The sequence below is a fragment of the Gopherus evgoodei genome, chromosome 4 (assembly GCF_007399415.2).
Source record: "Gopherus evgoodei ecotype Sinaloan lineage chromosome 4, rGopEvg1_v1.p, whole genome shotgun sequence".
NCBI lineage: Eukaryota > Metazoa > Chordata > Testudines > Testudinidae > Gopherus > Gopherus evgoodei.
This window is the reverse complement of record NC_044325.1, coordinates 104,171,519-104,188,186: the sequence shown is the minus strand read 5'-3', so window position 1 is coordinate 104,188,186 and position 16,668 is coordinate 104,171,519. Positions and strand designations below refer to the sequence as shown.

General features: G+C 43.4%; 3 protein-coding genes, 1 long non-coding RNA gene and 4 other non-coding genes across 8 annotated transcripts in view; 3 read left to right on the top strand and 5 right to left on the bottom strand.

Moving 5' to 3' along the window:
• TRIM66 (tripartite motif containing 66) overlaps window positions 1-1,802 on the bottom strand; it is an 81,515-nt gene extending 79,713 nt beyond the window's left edge. Inside the window, exons 1-2 of the mRNA XM_030560434.1 lie at window positions 1,563-1,802; window positions 161-245 (exon numbers count right to left, since the gene is read on the bottom strand). The gene's annotated coding sequence lies outside the window, so the exon portion shown is untranslated. The remainder of the gene's footprint in view (window positions 1-160; window positions 246-1,562) is intronic.
• Window positions 1,803-4,404: 2,602 nt separating this feature from the next.
• LOC115650441 (60S ribosomal protein L27a) lies at window positions 4,405-8,325 on the top strand. The gene is made up of 5 exons (XM_030560431.1): window positions 4,405-4,509; window positions 4,827-4,890; window positions 5,092-5,167; window positions 6,186-6,360; window positions 8,154-8,325. Exons 1-5 carry the CDS (start codon window positions 4,507-4,509, stop codon window positions 8,280-8,282), a joined length of 447 nt encoding a protein of 148 aa, XP_030416291.1. The 5' UTR covers window positions 4,405-4,506; the 3' UTR covers window positions 8,283-8,325.
• LOC115651771 lies at window positions 5,569-5,700 on the top strand. The gene has a single exon (XR_004000438.1). It is a non-coding gene; the product is annotated as a small nucleolar RNA SNORA3/SNORA45 family (small nucleolar RNA).
• LOC115651772 lies at window positions 7,307-7,438 on the top strand. Its single transcript, XR_004000440.1, has one exon. It is a non-coding gene; the product is annotated as a small nucleolar RNA SNORA3/SNORA45 family (small nucleolar RNA).
• LOC115650443 lies at window positions 8,250-10,424 on the bottom strand. Its single transcript, XR_004000094.1, has 2 exons — window positions 10,181-10,424; window positions 8,250-8,772 (listed from the first exon to the last, which is right to left on the bottom strand). It is a non-coding gene; the product is annotated as an uncharacterized LOC115650443 (long non-coding RNA).
• A 496-nt stretch (window positions 10,425-10,920) lies between these two features.
• Window positions 10,921-16,288, bottom strand: LOC115650442 (60S ribosomal protein L27a-like). Its single transcript, XM_030560432.1, has 5 exons — window positions 16,242-16,288; window positions 15,500-15,563; window positions 15,123-15,199; window positions 13,788-13,962; window positions 10,921-11,095 (listed from the first exon to the last, which is right to left on the bottom strand). Exons 2-5 carry the CDS (start codon window positions 15,509-15,511, stop codon window positions 10,967-10,969), a joined length of 393 nt encoding a protein of 130 aa, XP_030416292.1. The 5' UTR covers window positions 15,512-15,563; window positions 16,242-16,288; the 3' UTR covers window positions 10,921-10,966.
• Window positions 13,238-13,369, bottom strand: LOC115651774. The gene has a single exon (XR_004000441.1). It is a non-coding gene; the product is annotated as a small nucleolar RNA SNORA3/SNORA45 family (small nucleolar RNA).
• On the bottom strand, window positions 14,344-14,477 carry LOC115651775. The gene has a single exon (XR_004000442.1). It is a non-coding gene; the product is annotated as a small nucleolar RNA SNORA3/SNORA45 family (small nucleolar RNA).
• Window positions 16,289-16,668: the final 380 nt, after the last annotated feature.

The window sequence follows — 16,668 nt, the reverse complement described above, 5'->3', positions numbered from 1 at the left end:
ATATCAGACAGACAGCAATAATCTTATCATTTGCATCCATGCTTCACTACAGATTCAACATCAGAGGCTGTTTTAAGGCCCATTTAAAAATAAGCTCCATTAAATGTACCGACAGTATTAGATAACATAATAATAATAATGATTATATATATGAACTCACTTTATTTGATGCATCTTCATGATCCATCTTCCAGAGGTAAATATTCAAAGTAGTCTTCTTCAGTCTCCAACAGTACGTACTTATACTTTAGAAAGGTGGAAAAAAAGTGATCTGGGAAACTACAGGCCCTCAATAGAATGCAAGGTCTTAGAACAAATTTTGAAAGACAAAGTAGTTAAGGACATTAAAAATAAAATACAACATGGTATTACAAAGGTAGATCATGCCAGACCAATATGATCTTCCTTGAGAAGATAACCAATTTTCTAGGCAAAAGAACTGCAGTAAATGTAATATACCTGGATTTCAGTAGACATTTGGTACATTCCATGGAAATATATTAGTTAAATTGGAGAAGGTGGGGATCAATACGAGAATCAAGAGGTGGGTAAAGAACTGGTGATAGGGGAAACTACAACAGATCATGCCGAAAGGTGATTGTCAGGCTGGAGAAAGGTTACTAGCCCAGAACTTCTCAAGAGTCTACCTTGGGACCAATGTTATTTCACATTTTCATTAATGACATTGGCTCCTAAATTGAGTGTGCACTAACAACATTTGTGGAAGACACAAAGTTGGGAGGTATTGCCAATTCAAATAAGGACCGGAATAACACACACGAATATTTAGGTGACCTTGAAAACTGGAGTAATAGAAATCTCTAATGGCCAGAGATTGGACACTATAGGGAGAGAGCTCTCAGTTAATATAGAGTATTCTTTCCCAAATGTCTGGCTGGTAAGGGTCTAACTAATCATCATATTTGGAGACTGGAAAGAATCTCTCCCCAGATCAGAATGACAGAGACCCTGGGGATTTTTGAATTCCTCTGCAGCATGAGGCACAGGTCACTTGCTGGTTTGAACTAGCATAAACGTTAGATTCACTACAACTTGTCGTCTCTAAATCAAGACCTGAGGGCTTCAGTAACTCAGCAAGAGGTTACAGACCTACTACAAGAATAGGTGGGTGAGGTTCTGTGGCCTGCAACATGCAGGAGGCCAGACTAGATGATCATGATCACGCAGGGGACTGGACTAGAACACCTCTCAAGCTCCCTTCCAATCCTATGATTTTATGGTGGCTCCTTCTGGCATTAATCTATGAGTCTATGCTCCTCACAATATTTTAACATGTTGCTTCATTACAAATTAGAACACACAAATATATTAATTTTACAATAAGAGGCAGAGTTTTTAAGGAAGTGTAACGATTAGACAGATGGCTAAAAAAATTCCAGAACCAAGGCCATGGAGCAACAATGCGAACCCACCTTAGGAAGTACTGAAATCCATCAGTACACCCTGGCTTCAGTTGAAGGACTTAACACATCACAGAATTAGAATTTCCAGAAAAGTGTAAACATGTTTCAAAGAAGAGGAAAGCATAAAGCAAATAGTACCATAATTTGAGCGTCTTTGTCGTTCAGGGCTGTGACTTTCATAAGTCATCTGATTGTCTCTTTCTTCTGTGTCCTCATCTTTATTTCTTGCTGATGCCATCAAATGGTGGTTTTACTATCTTCCTGGTGTTAAAAGGGGTGTTTGTAGTGAGGATTTCACAAGGCTTTTACAACATTATAACATTTATCTTAACATATTTGTTTATTTTATAATTGGTACACTGACAGTTATTTGGGTTGGCAAGGGCTTGGTTTCGTTTGCTGAATACCACCAAACAAATATACCTTTTCATATTTATAAAACATGGATAAAAAGTAAAGAACAAGAGGGACAACAAGCAAAACATTTAAAATAAAAAAGTTAAGTAAGTCTTGATTTTAATTAGCTCCTTCATTCTTGCTCTCTAATTGTGCAGAACTTATTAATGAGAAAATCCTTAGTTGGAAGTCTCTTAAATGTCATCAGATGTCCTTCCTGGTAATCATATCAAATTGTAAAGATGACCACTGAGTTTCTATGGAGTTCGCTATGGAGAAAAAAATAAATTATTCTAAATTCTAAAATACTGTCAGTAGCGAGAGTCAGATTCAGAGGTCTTAAGGAAACTGCAGTTGTAAATCACAACCTAATGGAAGCGGTGAGAAGTTCACACAGATTATGAGCTTGTTCCCTCCACTCCAATTTCACTTACTCTCTTATTTAGGTAAGATGTGTGCAGCAACTCTGCTTTGTAAACTGAAAGGTAAAAAACTAGCTTTATTACAAACTATGATCAACTACTGGAAATAGGTTACTATACACCTCAGCAAAGGTATAGTACAAGCCTGTAAAGGACAAAACCAAGCAAGTTCACAATTGCTCCTAAACATTTACAAATAGGACCTCAAAATTAAAAAAAATACATAATCATATTTTTGTAACAGTTTCTCCTATGTCATTCTCCCCATTTTTATTTGTACTAAGCAGCAAGTAGTAAAGGACACTATCATATATACCTCTACCCTGATATAATGCAGTCCTCAGGAGCCAAAAATTCTCACCGTCTTATAGGTGAGACTGCATTATATCGGGTTTGGTCCGGTACGGTGTTGTGCCGGACTGGACCGGCTTCCCCAGCAGTGATTTAAAGGGCTCGGTGTTCCAGCCGCTGCGGGGAGCCCCAGACCCTTTAAATCACCGTCAGAGCTCCAGCAGCAGGGCTCAGTGCTCCAGCTGCTGTGGGGATTTAAATCAATGCCTGAGCTCTGGCAGCAGGGCTCGGGTGGGGATTTAAAGGGCCGGGGGCTCCCCGCAGCGGCCAGAGCCCCAGGCCCTTTAAATCACTGCTGGAGCTCTGGCAGCGGGGCTCGGGCGGTGCTTTAAAGGACTTTGGGTTCCCCTCTGCTTTACTGCGTTATATCTGAATTCATGTGTATCGGGTCACATTCTATCAGGTTAGGAGGTGTATTTAATGAAAAACTTTGGAGTCAACTGCAAAAAAAAATCCATTTATAAATAAAAATATTAGTTGTAATTAATAGGTAATGTTTTCACTAAAGCATAGTCAAAACACTTGTTTTAAACCAAAATTATTTGGCAAAAACAATAATCTTTTACCAGCAAGCCATTTTAAACTAAGTTTATAGCAGAGTCTGAAGGTTTTGGAACAGCTGAAGAACTGTAAATATTTCTACTGTTACACTCCATTTGCATGAGCTTATAACTCAACCATGAAAATTTACTCTGGGCCAACACCTGGCCAGAGAAGATATGTCTACACTGCAGCTGAGAGGAAGTTTCACAGCCCAGGTAGACAGAATTGCCCTAACAGAGCTTGAGCTAAATATAGCACTGTGGATGTTGTGGCTCCAATGAAAACTCGGGATAGCAACCTGAGCTTAGACCCAGAGGGTTTGGCAGGCTTAAGTCTGAACTGCCACTTGAAATGCAACATCCACACTGCTAATTTTTAGTGAACTAGCTTGAACCCTACTTTTACAAGTCTCTCTAGGTGGCTGGAAGGCTCGCTCCCTACTACCATGTAGATAATACCCAAAGGGTCTCATTTTGGGAGTGAATTTATTTTATAAAGAAAGAACTGACTACTTTGCACATGTATAGCAATCTCCATTTGAATACTTTAAAAGACTTTTAAAACATTAAGGAAGTAACATTCACACCACCCAAGCAAGGTAAACAACATCTCCATTGTATCTGTGGGAAAGCTAAGGAACGTAGGGGTTAAGTGGCTTGTGTAAGGTAACACAGCAAATCTGTCACAGGGCCAGGAACAGACTCTAGAACACCTGAATCCATATCCTGAGCTCTAAGTACAAACCCACAGCATCCGCCACTCAAGCTCTTGCGGTGCAACAGGAACACTATTTCCAACCACACGCCCACAAAACCATTTGCATGAAAAAACATGGGTTTTTGTATATAAAATAAGAAAGGCGGGGTGCTCTTCGTTGCCTTCCAGCCTTTAGGGTTCATGTTTTCAAGGTTTTCGCGCAAGGAGGGCCACCACGCTACTTGACACACAAAGTACAAGCCAAGTGTTCCCTAGCCCCGTGACTCCAGGAGCTGGGGCTTCAGGGAGACCATCATGCAGCCGCAGGCTGACGGTAATGTCATGGGACGCGCGACCAAAGTGAGCAGCTCAGGAACTACGGGCGGAGCCGGCAGGGGACTCTGCCCCGAGCTAGGACAGGGAGCAGCCCGGTCCCGCATGGCCCGAGCCTGCCTAGCCGAGACACATGCGCGATGGGACCCACAGACGCTGAACACTCCCTCGCGGACCCAGCCCCGCTCGACTCCTCCCAACCCCCGCTGCCGGAAATGGGCCGCTAGAAATCTCGCGAGAGACTCCGCTCCCATCCCTTCATTTCTATTTCCTCCTCCCTCCCCTTCCCTCTTCTCGCGAGACATCGGCCCCGCTTCTTTCTTTTACCCGACGCCGCCAGCATGGTGAGCTGCTGGCTGCGGCCGCGTGGCCGGGCAGGGCTGAGGGGAGCAGCCAGGATGGGGGGATCCCCGCGCTCTGGAGAGGGGGCTCCGCGTGCTCGCGCCGCCTCACTACCACCTTCCCGGAGAGCGGGCCGGGCCGGAGGGAGGGAGGAGGAGCGCGAGGGGGGCAGCCCGGAGCCTTCCCCCGCTTCTCCGCGGCGCCCTGAGGCCTGGGAACTTTATCCCTCGTCCCAGCCCCGAGGGGGCGCGGGCAGGAGGCGGGACGCGGGCCCCGCTTTCCGGCCCGGCCGCTCGGTAACGCGCTCTGCTCTCTGCAGCCATCCCGACTGAGGAAGACCAGGAAGCTGAGGGGACACGTCAGCCACGGCCACGGTCGCATCGGTGAGTGCGGAGCGGAGCCAGGCACCGGCTGTGCAGCCCCTGCTCCCGGGTCCGGCCTGGGAGACGTGGCGCCGCCTCCCAGGCAGTGACAGGCCGCAGCCCGGCTCGCACGGTGTCTGCTGGGCAGCACTCGGCCTCTCGGGGGCTTCAGCGACGTACAGCATTTCTGGCATCACGATTTCTTCTTGACTCTCTTTCCAGGCAAGCACAGGAAGCATCCCGGTGGCCGTGGCAATGCTGGGGGCATGCACCACCACAGGATTAACTTTGACAAATAGTAAGGCACCTAAAAACCATGCCTCGTCCTTCCTCGTTTTCTAACCGTGTTGAGATGTCACATGGCGAACTAACTTCCATAGTGGGCATTTTGAACCATTCATGTAAATGGACACGCTTTGTAACAAGGCACCACTTTGTAGTCCTCTTTTGTATATGCACTTCTTTCCACAGATTAGTGTGATTAACAATGTTGATGAGTTCAGAGTGGGGTAATTATTTCAGAACTGTTAACGTGTTGGGTTTTTTTAGAATTTAGTTTAACTGAAGGTTGGGACACCAGTAGTCTGTTCAGATCTGGTCCAATGCAATGTTATTATATGGTAACCATACAGATCGAAAATGTAACATTATCCAGATCTTATTAACACTCATGGGGCAAGAGATATGTATTTCAAGATGGCCGAGACTAGAGTCACATCTAGACACCGCTTGTTGTCATGGTGTGCTAGAGTACTCGGAGAATAACTACTAACCTTTATTCACTGACTGTCCCTATTAGTAGTTCAGTCAGTCACCAGGTTAGTAACAACACCTAGACCTCGATTCCAAAGTTTTGGGTGGACAGAGATTGCAGGCTGAACGAAAACTAATGGGAAAGGATGCACAAGTTGTGAATTCTGCTTACAAAAATACAAATTGTACTTGTAGATTCAGAAAATGTGATCATCACTGAAGTATAAGAACAGTAGATTTCATCAGCAACTAACACTTCAAATACAGTATTTCTCTACTTATTTTCCTTTTCTGTCACCAGTTTTGCTTATATGATAAATTAGCAAGATGAACCAAGGACAATTTAGTTGATATTAGTGTGTATTGAAGATACTTGTTATAAAATGTACACAAACATTTCATTCACATGTAGTCTCTTATGCATGAGTCCAGATTTAAAAAATCCAAATACTAAAACTTTGACTGCTTGAAAAAAGACACTTTGTTTACGCATTTAATGTTCTTGAACCCCTAATAGTTCTAATTTAAATCAATAATACATTCTATTTGGTTTTTCTTTCTAGTCATCCTGGTTATTTTGGGAAAGTTGGTATGAGACACTACCACTTGAAGAAGAACCAGAATTTCTGCCCTACTGTTAATCTGGATAAACTGTGGACACTTGTTAGTGAACAGACAAGACTCAACTATGCAAAAAATCAGGCTGGATTAGCACCTGTCATTGATGTTGTACGCTCGGTAAGTGTGCTTGAATTAGCATACAATCACAGTGAATAGGTTACATTTATTTTTTTGCCTAGGGTCTTGTTCACTGATCTACTGTATGAAACTAATTCTGCTTAAATATGTGCCACTGCATTTTTCATCTCTATTTGGCTTGTCTTTAACATTTTTTAAAACAAATTTAAAAATTTCTCCTAATATTTAATGTTCACAGTTAAGAAAACTAGCTTCTGTGATGTATGTAATCAGTACTCTCCACATTAAACTCAGTCTTACTGGAATTTCTCTCTCCCATTGTGTACCTATAACTAAGGCTAGGTTTTAGTCATGGGTATTTTAGTAAGTCATGGACAGGTCACGGGCAGTAAATAAAAAATCTCAGCCCATGATCTGTCCATGACTTTTACTACATATCCCTCACTAAGACTGGGGCGGAGGCAGTGCATGCCCTGGGACCCCTGCTGGGGGTGGGGCTGGCAGGCTCCCTACCTGGGTCTGACAAGCATTTCCCCAGGGCTCCTACGGGGTGGGGCAGCCATGGGGGCTCTGAACTGCTCATGCCACAAGCACTGACTCTGCAGTCAATGGGAGCTGCAGGGACATGCCAGTGAGAGCCAGGGACCCCCTGCTTAGGTAAGCACTGACTTGCACCTGAGCCCCCTCCTATACCCAAACTGCTGCTGCTGGCCCAGGGAGCCAGGCAGCCCTTAAACCAGCACCAGCTGCTACGGCGGTCGTGGAAAGTCACAGAATCTGTGACAGACAGGAAGCCTTACCTGTAACTGATCTGAGCAGTTGCATGTATCAGCTTTAGGAGACCACTGGAGATGCCCGTGTAACACTGTGGCATTTTTTTTTTCATACCTTTCAGCCTTTTGTCGGCATAAGTGGTAGTGTAGACATGGCCGTAGAGCTTTTAGTGCATGTAATTTTCCAGTGTAATGTGGATTAGCCTCTCCACATCGAGGCTAGAGTCACATCCTGGCACTTCTGATTGTCTTGGTGTGCTATAGTTCTCGGAGAAAGACTGCTGATCTATATTCACTGCCTGTGGTGTGTCATGCCTCAGTCAGTCACCTGATCAGTAACATTGTTTTAATTAAAACTGATAATTTCAGCCAGCCTGGTTAGAGTAGGTCAAAAAGCCCAATGAGGGACTCTTATGACTAGCTTAAGGACTCCTGTTATATCTAGAAGAGATGTAATCTTTAATAGAACCAACTAGCTCTTGGAAGATGTTAACTAGTCAAGCAATTGCTTTTTGTTGTTTCCTAGACTCATTTTCCAACATCAAAAGGAGGCAGCTAGCCCTACTGATGTCTGTTGGGGGGAAACTGAATAATTATAAGCTCTCCAAGAGATAAGATGGTCTTTATTGTGTATCATGAAATGCTAAACTCTTGTTAGGATTGTTGAAAACCATGCCAAAATTCTATCTTTAGCTGGTCATTGGTTAACAAAAAAAATCCATTAAAATGAAGAATGATATGTAAATAACTTTCTTCATGGACTGTAGAGTTACGTTATCTACAGATGTTTGTAAAATTCAAAGAGAACAATTAAAATTCTTGGCAAAACTGTACAGCTTTAAGATGATGTAATTTAGGTTTTGAGAGTATTTGATAAATTCACACCATGCAAAACTACTGAATTGCAAACATCAGTCATGACCAAATTTTAATGAAGAAAATGCAAATTTGATACTTTTAGTTTGTATTTCTCTCCAAATACTATTAAAGATTGTGGATGCAGAGGATTATAGTTCTTCCTGAATATTATTTATGCCAGTTTCTCTTGTATCTTTCTAGGGTTATTACAAAGTCCTGGGCAAAGGGAAGCTGCCCAAACAGCCTGTAATTGTGAAAGCAAAATTCTTCAGCAGGAAAGCAGAGGAGAAGATCAAAGAAGTTGGTGGAGCCTGTGTGCTTGTGGCATAAAGGATTTTTTCATCAAGTTTGAATAAAGACTGTATCAAATGTCTGAAGTTATTTTTTTAAAGTTACTTTCAAAACCAAATCATGATTTTTGGGGGGAAGGTTAGAGGGTGGCTTATGTGACTATTACTGAGACCAGGGTCCTATTACTGAGTACTCCACCACCACAAGCAACTATTAATTTATGTACGGGCTGTTTCTTATGAATGTCAGTCAGCATCTTAGTGCAATCTCTTCCTATTTAACTGCTAAAATAAACTTCAAGTCAAAGTGCAATGTTAAAAACTGCCACAGTTAAGATTATGCCATAGTGGCTTTAGTTCTAAGCCCTTCTTCAAATGTAACCTTTTGAATACTGAGACCCTTTTGCGTTTTGGAACACAGTATTGAAGCCTCTCTCAACGTTTGTTGAAATATTAAATTACTTATCTTTGCTGTCCTGTAGGTTGAACTGAAGTGTGTGATAGTGTGAAGTCATTCCTAGAGACCACTCCTGGTAAACGAAAGGGGAGACAAGTTCGCATCCAAGCAGCAATTTAATTACTTACTGCATAGAACTGTGCTTTAGCCTCTTTTGATACCTCGTTGTGAACACATACAGCATATTCTATATCAACAGAAAACTTTTTTGCTTGGGTGCAGAGTACTGCTTACTCATTTGAGTCACTTTTACAAATTTCTTATTCTAATTTTAAATCAAGTGGTTTTCAGATCTGAAGTCCTGGGAATGCAGTGATCTAAATGCAATGATAAAACAATATATTTACATGCTAACTTTTAGAATGTTGAAGGTGTTTGTGAATTCGTTTAGCCTTAACACTATGATGTACATATTACTGCACTCATTCTACAAACAAGGATATGGTTAACTGAATTACCCATAACATTACCTATAAAAAGCAAGTTTATATACCCTTTCATGTGAGGTATAGTAATAAGGGTTTAGCTGCCAGTGAAATTTAAGGAGATTTATGGTTAATTCCCATCTGTAGTACTGAAACAGGGTATGCCTTTTATAGAAGGTGCTAGCAGTCAGTATCCCCGTGCAACTACCCTCAATGATAAGGGCACATTGCAACCAAAACGTAGGTAAAATTCAAGCTCTCAGTTCAAGGCTGGTGCGCAAGGCTGTGCATACAGCCGCACCAGAACTGTCCAATAGAACAATGCCTGTGGCAATACGAGCTATGAGATGGCTTTCATTTCCTAGAGTATGGATTTAAAAGTCTTTTTCCTCTATCCCCATTTAATGTAAACAAAGATGGAAGGCTGTACTACAGGAATGAAGTTCACACTTACACATCCCCTATGATGAGAATATTACCCTAACTGGAATATTAAGTATTAGTGTTTGAGGCCCTGTCAACATTAGAACTCAGGGTAAGCAAACATTTTGGCCCAAGGGCCATATCTGGATGGGGAAATTGCAGAGCCATGACTGTAGGGCAGGGGGTTGGGTGCAAGAGGGGACTCAGGGAAGGGGATGTGGGGTGTATTCAGGGTGCAGCCTCCAGCCCAGCACCATTTACCTAAAGCAGCTCCAGGGTGATAGTGGTATGCAGCAGGGCTCAGACAGGCACTGTGCCACTCCTGGAAGCAGTTGTTACATCTCTACAGCCCCTGGCAGGGGCAGCAGAGGGCTTTGCACACTGCCCTTGCCTGCAGGAGCTGCCCCCAAAGCTCCCATTGGCCAGTTCCCAGCCAATGGGAGCTGCAGGGGGCAGTGCCTGCAGGCAATGGCAGCACACAGAGCCCTCTGCCCCCATATTCCCCCAGGGGATGCGGGAATGTGGTGCTGGCCGCTTCCAGGAGCAGCATGGGGTAATCCCATGTGCAGGATCCAGCCCATGGGCCATAGTTTGACCACCCCGTTATAACTAATAGTTTTGTAAACCACTTACAGGCAATGCCACCTTAGCTGATTACAAGTTCAGTTTGTGTCAACATGACAGCTTTTCTATCACAGCTATGTTTGTGCATTTCTCTCTGGAACAGTGCATTCTGGGGGGAAGAGAAATCAAGGCAATTACCCATAGTACAAGTCTGTTGCATCTTAGGCACATTTAACATGTGCGATTTCAGCTTTATGTGGTCAACAAAAACAAGAGAAAAATAATTTAAATACTGTTTCTGTAGTGGGGGCAATTCCACCCACTGTTACACTCAATGTAATTTTGACTATATGCGATTTTCGCTTTAGACGCTGACTGCGGAACGTAACCCCAGCGTAAAATGAAACAGACCTGTACAACCGCCGGAGAGAACAGAATTCTGCAGGCACATAAAGCAGCATTAAGAGAAAATGGGGCAATTCTGGGAAATACTGTATCACCACAAAGAGCTTGAAGGACAGGCCACCAATCAAACCAGTTACACAACTGTGGTTCAAGAGTCCTAGCCAAACTGCAGGAGATGTCCAGTTACAGGAAAGCAAAAATACCAGCAGAAGCAAAACTGTTAACTTATCTGTGCTATGCAGGCAGACATCAATCTTGTTGAGAACCACCCGTGCCAATAATGTCACAAACTTGGTTAAAAGTTATGGTATGGACAGGGCCTAAGTTTGATTAAGTATTAGAAACGTTTGGGTAAGCAAACATCTCCCCATAAAGACATTTTGGTAAATCAAAGTGAAAGCCACTCATTTTATAGCGTCTTTATTCAAAACTTGAATCAATACAAAAAACTTATGCCACAAGCACACATGCTCCACCAACTTCTTTGATCTTCTCCTCTGCTTTCCTGCTGAAGAACTTTGCTTTCACAATTACAGGCTGTTTGGGCAGCTTCCCCTTGCCCAGGACTTTGTAATAACCCTAGAAAGATATAAGATAAGTTAGCACAAACAGATTTATTTTAACTAAAAACTCCAGAGGTACTGCACTCAGATTCTTCTCCCACCTACACCAGTGACAGGCGTAATTTGGCTAAATCAATCGACTTTGATGCAAGTGAGAAGATGCATCTGCCAAGGAAAGAGTAACTCCATTAACAGCAGTAAGAATAAGTACAACCACCATATTTGCATTAAGAGCCATTCAAATTAATACTTGACCATGACTGATAGAGAGACAACTGGATGAGCTAATATTTATTGAACTAATTTCTGTTGGTGAAAGAAAAACTTTCAAGCTTGCCACCTTGTCTCTCCAATAGTCAGAAACCAACATGGACACAACACTGCAAACACGACTGATATCAGCAGTTTTGCATGTTGTGACAAACATGGAATCTTTCCAGAACTCGAGCACATAAGTAGTAAAGTGAAGTGTGGCCAAAAAAAAAAAGGACACCCACAATCCCCAACAACTTGTGTTTGGTGACAATAAAAGAAAAAACATCTTGCATAACTCCACAGTCTATGAACAGTGCTATATGCATTTCCACATTTTTGCTCAAAACAAAAATAGTGCAGCACACTGTTTCACTATTGCCTTTTATTGCTCAATTTATGCTAAGTTCTCCATAAAGTCTCATTCTTCAGACTTTATTAGTCATTAGAAAATTTATTTTTTTTGCATATTATCCAGAAAACGTACTTTATTTTAGATTATCCAGGAGGTAAAGCTATGACTAGCCTTCCATTGAAACTGAAGGATACGGGATTGATTGTGCATGATGATATAAACCAGATTCTTGAAGGTGCTGGAAAAAGTTGAACAGAGCATGAGATTCTGTGCTGCAACTTTAAGATGCTCAGCCTGGGGTGGTGGTCCTTAGTTAAAGCCACTTTTGTGCACATCCACACTCATAACCAACTTGTGAAGGGATCCCTGGAAGGCAGTCTTACAGCTAGCTGTCTTCTATAGTTCCTGGTCTAGAAAAAGTCCAGCCCCAACCAGATCTGGGGCTTTTAGGCCTTGTCTACACAACAAAGTTTTGTTGGCAAAAGCTGCCTTTTACCAACAAAATGGGAGATATACACACTACAAAGCTACTTTTGGTGGCAAAACTCAGTTTTGAAGACAAAATAAAACCACCATTATCCCACAATGCCTGCTATGACTGCTCTGCTTCTTGTTTTCATTTCTGCTGCCCTGCAGGCATGCACCCCTCCCTTTTCACAGCTCCAGGTGCTGGAACAAAGAGAGATATCATTTGTGTGGAATGCTCCTGTTCTGCCCTGCACTAGGAACACAGAGGTAGACAGACTGCTTCTGGGAGCAGGGGAGCCTGCTGTGCTGCTTTGACATTCCTCAGCATGGAGAGCTCAGAATGCTGCTTCCTCCCACACACCACTCTCCTCTCCCCCCCCCCCAATTTCCAATGAAAAAGAAGCCGACAATCTACTAGGATGCCCCTGGAAAGATGGGATTGAGAAACCTGCATCATATGATGTGGTACCTGCCCCATGAGGCATTGCAAACCCTTCCCAAAGCACCCTGCAGCCAGTTGCACAGTGGGATAATGGATCTTAATGGATATTAATTTGATAACTACAGTGGGATAACAACAACAGATCCATAACTACAAGACTGCACTGCTCTTCGTGTCGGTGCAAAAGCTGTTAGTGTGGATGCACTGTGCCAACACAAGGCGCTAGTGTGGACAAGCAACAGTGGTTTCAATTAAACCCGCTATCTTTTGCCCAAAAGTATAGTGTAGAAAAGGCCATAGAGCCCCATTACATTGCTCCAACTTTTTACCTAAAGGGGTAGGATCAAGGGGTGAGAATCTCAACCCATGTCTAACCTCCATCAGGCTGGGACTGTCTTTTCCTGGATGTCTGTATAGAGCCTAGCACACAATGGGGCCCCAATACCTTGATGAGATTCTAGGTATTACTGTAATATAAATTAGTAATAGATGAAGAGCGAATTGTCTAGAATTACTGTCATCTCCATGAACAGATCAAGTTTCTTCAGCCCAGAAAATTCTAGTTCCAAAGGACGCTATAAACCTAAGTCTTCCCCCCACATGACACTTTTGCTTCCCCCAGTCCTGACAGGCTGACTAATGAATGTCTCTGATTCAGTGGCTGACCGAGATATGAAACACCACAGCCAGTGAATAAAGATCAAAAATTTATCTTCGAGGACTATAGCACACCAAGACAATGAATTGTGTTAGGCTGTGACTCTAGTCTCGGTGCTGAAGAGGCCAACTTTAGTGGGCCAAAACAAGCAATAGAAGTTGTTTTTCTTTATAAAACCTTCCAATTTCCTTTTAAAAGCTGATCTGTAAGCTTCTCATCAGTACATGCATCAGTTTTAAAAATGAACAATGGGAGAACCTAAACTTTCAGGGAAAAAATTTTAATAATTCATGAAAAACAAAAAGGGCTCATGTAAGGAAAACGAAGCAAAACAGAACACACGTTAGTGGAACTACAACTCAAAGTCACATGCTCACAAGGTCTTTCACCTGACATTTAAAACCATCTCAGAACTGTAATTTATCCATACTTTAGTTTAATTTCCTAGATGAGCAAACATTCTAATCGCTTAAAATGTAGGTATTTTCTATGAAACCATAGATTTTGAAGATAGGATTAAATAGCACTCTTACCGCGCGTACAACATCAATGACAGGTGCTAATCCAGCCTGGTTTTTTGCATAGTGGAGTCTTGTCTGTTCACTAACAAGTGTCCACAATTTATCCAAGTTGACAGTAGGACAGAAGTTCTGGTTCTTCTTCAAATGGTAGTGTCTCATACCAACTTTCCCAAAATAACCAGGATGACTGGGGAGAAAAAATATTTGATACAATATAAGACCACATTCCTTTTCGTTTCTTTTGAATTGACTATGCTAAAAATCAATATAACCTCAGTTAAAAGTGTGTTATTACTAACCTTATCATACACATATTAAAACAAACTATAGGGTCCAGAAAAATTATACACAAATACACAAGAGTTTAAAGTTCAGATGTAAATAAGTTGCTATTTGTATATTCTGAGGAATGTTCACATTTTCCAGATCTATAAACAGAATTTTATTAAATGAAATATTTATGTTTGATAGCAAGAAGTCACAACTCATCTTTCTTGTGAATAGTTTGGGCACCCAGAACTCTGACTTTAGAAGAGATTTGTTGTACAAGAAATGTAGGATTCAGATCTTCTGTTACTAACCCAGTGACTGACCGACCTGAAAGTATTGACAGTCAGTAAAACAGAGATTAGTTGTTACTTTCCGAGTATTCAAGCACAACTATGACAATGGGCAATGTCTAGACGTGACACTAGTCTCGGTAATGTCTAAATACAAGATTCTTACCCTCCCCCCAAAACCAGGAAATGCACAAGCTGATTCAACTACTGTCATTGCATATATGTATAGTGTGGAATCAAAGCTGAGCAGACTATTAGTGTCTTACAAACAAATTAATTGTGGAAAAAATTCTAAAAGATATGAACACATACACTGGAAGCTCTGAAACAAGCCATTTTTATCATATTTAACTCACTAAAAGACAGGTTTCAGAGTGGTAGCCGTGTTAGTCTGTATCAGCAAAAACAACAGAAGTATTTGTGGCACCTTAGAGATTAACAATTAAGCTTATGCCCAAATAAATCTGTTAGTCTCTTAAGGTGCCACAAGGATTCCTTGTTGTATCCACTAAAAACTGAGATCCTGTTATTAGCACTTTCCTTTTAAAAAGAACAGGACAAAGGACGGACAAAAGATTTTTCATAGATTTAATAAAGGTCATCCAGGATATAAAAGAAAACAATTAAATTTTCTTGCAAGGTTATTTGTATTGTAGCAAAATCCAGTGTCTGTATACTTTTACTAAGTGACATATGTGCTACATATGCTAGCATGAACAGCCGTGTAACTTTTAAAAAATATATACACAAGTGGGTGGGTGGAAGGAAAAAGATGGTACATCTTATCTATTTGTCAAAGTTAATTCTGTGGTGGTGCACTACCCCCAGCATTTCCACGGCCACCAGGATGCTTTCTGTGTTTGCCTGAAAGAAATTGTAAAAGGTATTGTGATGCAAGAAAAACAACAGGTACTACTGAATACACTACCGAACATTATGACATCATTTGAGTTGATTTAAAGCAAGTCAATGACCATGAACTATATAGAGGAATATATGATTTGAACTAGATATGGATAGCCATTAACCAGATTATTGAACCTCTCTGGTATTGCCTCATTGGTGTTCTAAACAGTGATACTTACCAGGCACACTGTAAATCAAATGACATACCATACATTAAGTACTAGGACAAGCATATCAGAAACTGTTCTCTGCACTTACCAATACGGCCATGGCCGTGGCTAACGTGTCCTCTCAGCTTTCTGGTCTTCCTTAGTCTGGAAGGCTAAGGAAAAATACAAACAAAAAACCCAACACAGAACATGTATGAATAAAAATGTAGAGCAAGTGACAAGAGCGGGAAACAAATAAGGACTGGACAATCCAAGCCTCGTGTGTATGGCTGCATGGCTGGCCCTTTTCTGAGGAAAAGATCATGTTTGTGCTGCGTCCGGCCCTTAACACAATGGGAGCCCATCCCTGACTGAGGTCTCTTCGAGCTGCCACAACGGAACAAACAGGCACCTGCACACAGCGGCGAGGTTCTCCGCTCCGCGCGTGGGGGCGGGGTGTCCCGGGGGACAGAGCAGGAAGCGGCTCAGAGCCGGGGGGGCCCCACGCACGCGACCAATTCCCGCTACCCCCGTTCTCGCTCTCGGGGGGAGGGGGGCGCTACGTGCCCGCTACGTCGGGAGGTATCAGGAGCGGGCCCGGAGGCCCAACCCCGCGCATCCCGGTGTCAGGAAGGCACCTCCTTGAGTTTCCCCGTCGGGCCCGGCCCGGCCCGGCCCGGCTTTAAGCCACAGGCAGCCCAGAGCTCGCGGGTGGCGGCCCGCTTCCCCCCGCGGCTGGGGCGTGCGCCGCCCGCCAGGGACCGGGCCGGGGTTGAAGCGGACGCGAGAACCCCTCCCCCACCGGCAGCTCGGCCCAGAAGACACGGAGGCGAAGCTGCACCCCTACCCACCATCTTGGCGACAGCCGCCGGGAAAGAGGAAGAGTCACAAGAATGTCGCGAGACCTCACGAGGGTGGCGAGAGGAGTACAGAAGATCTCGCGAGATCTCCCTGAGGCGCCGGGAGAAAGCTCGCGAGAACTCGAGCTTCTGCCTTTGGGAGGCGGGGCTTGCTGCTGGGGCGGGTCTTTGTTCTGCTCTCCTGGGGTCGGGGCGCGAGGCCGGGACTGGCGGGAACTGGGATGAGCCGCCCTGGCTCACGGGAGCCCCGGTTCCAGCATGGCGTGTCGGGGGAGGGCGACTGGCCTGCCCGCTGCCCCGGGATGGATTCTGTGACCCCGGGCAGCCATGTTCTGCAGGGGCCGCTGCTGGGGAGAGCGGTCCATGCTCTGGCAGTGGCTCAACACCCGGAGCCCAGCCCCAGGGGTCCTGGCCTGGC

Coding starts and splice junctions, on each gene's coding strand:
- LOC115650441 (XM_030560431.1), top strand. Junction 4,891..5,091: donor CCACGGCCACGGTCGCATCG/GTGAGTGCGGAG, acceptor CTCTCTTTCCAG/GCAAGCACAGGAAGCATCCC. Junction 6,361..8,153: donor TCATTGATGTTGTACGCTCG/GTAAGTGTGCTT, acceptor GTATCTTTCTAG/GGTTATTACAAAGTCCTGGG.
- LOC115650442 (XM_030560432.1), bottom strand. Junction 13,963..15,122: donor AGAATTAACTTTGACAAATA/GATAAGATGTAC, acceptor TTTTCTCCCCAG/TCATCCTGGTTATTTTGGGA. Junction 11,096..13,787: donor TCATTGATGTTGTACGCGCG/GTAAGAGTGCTA, acceptor ATATCTTTCTAG/GGTTATTACAAAGTCCTGGG.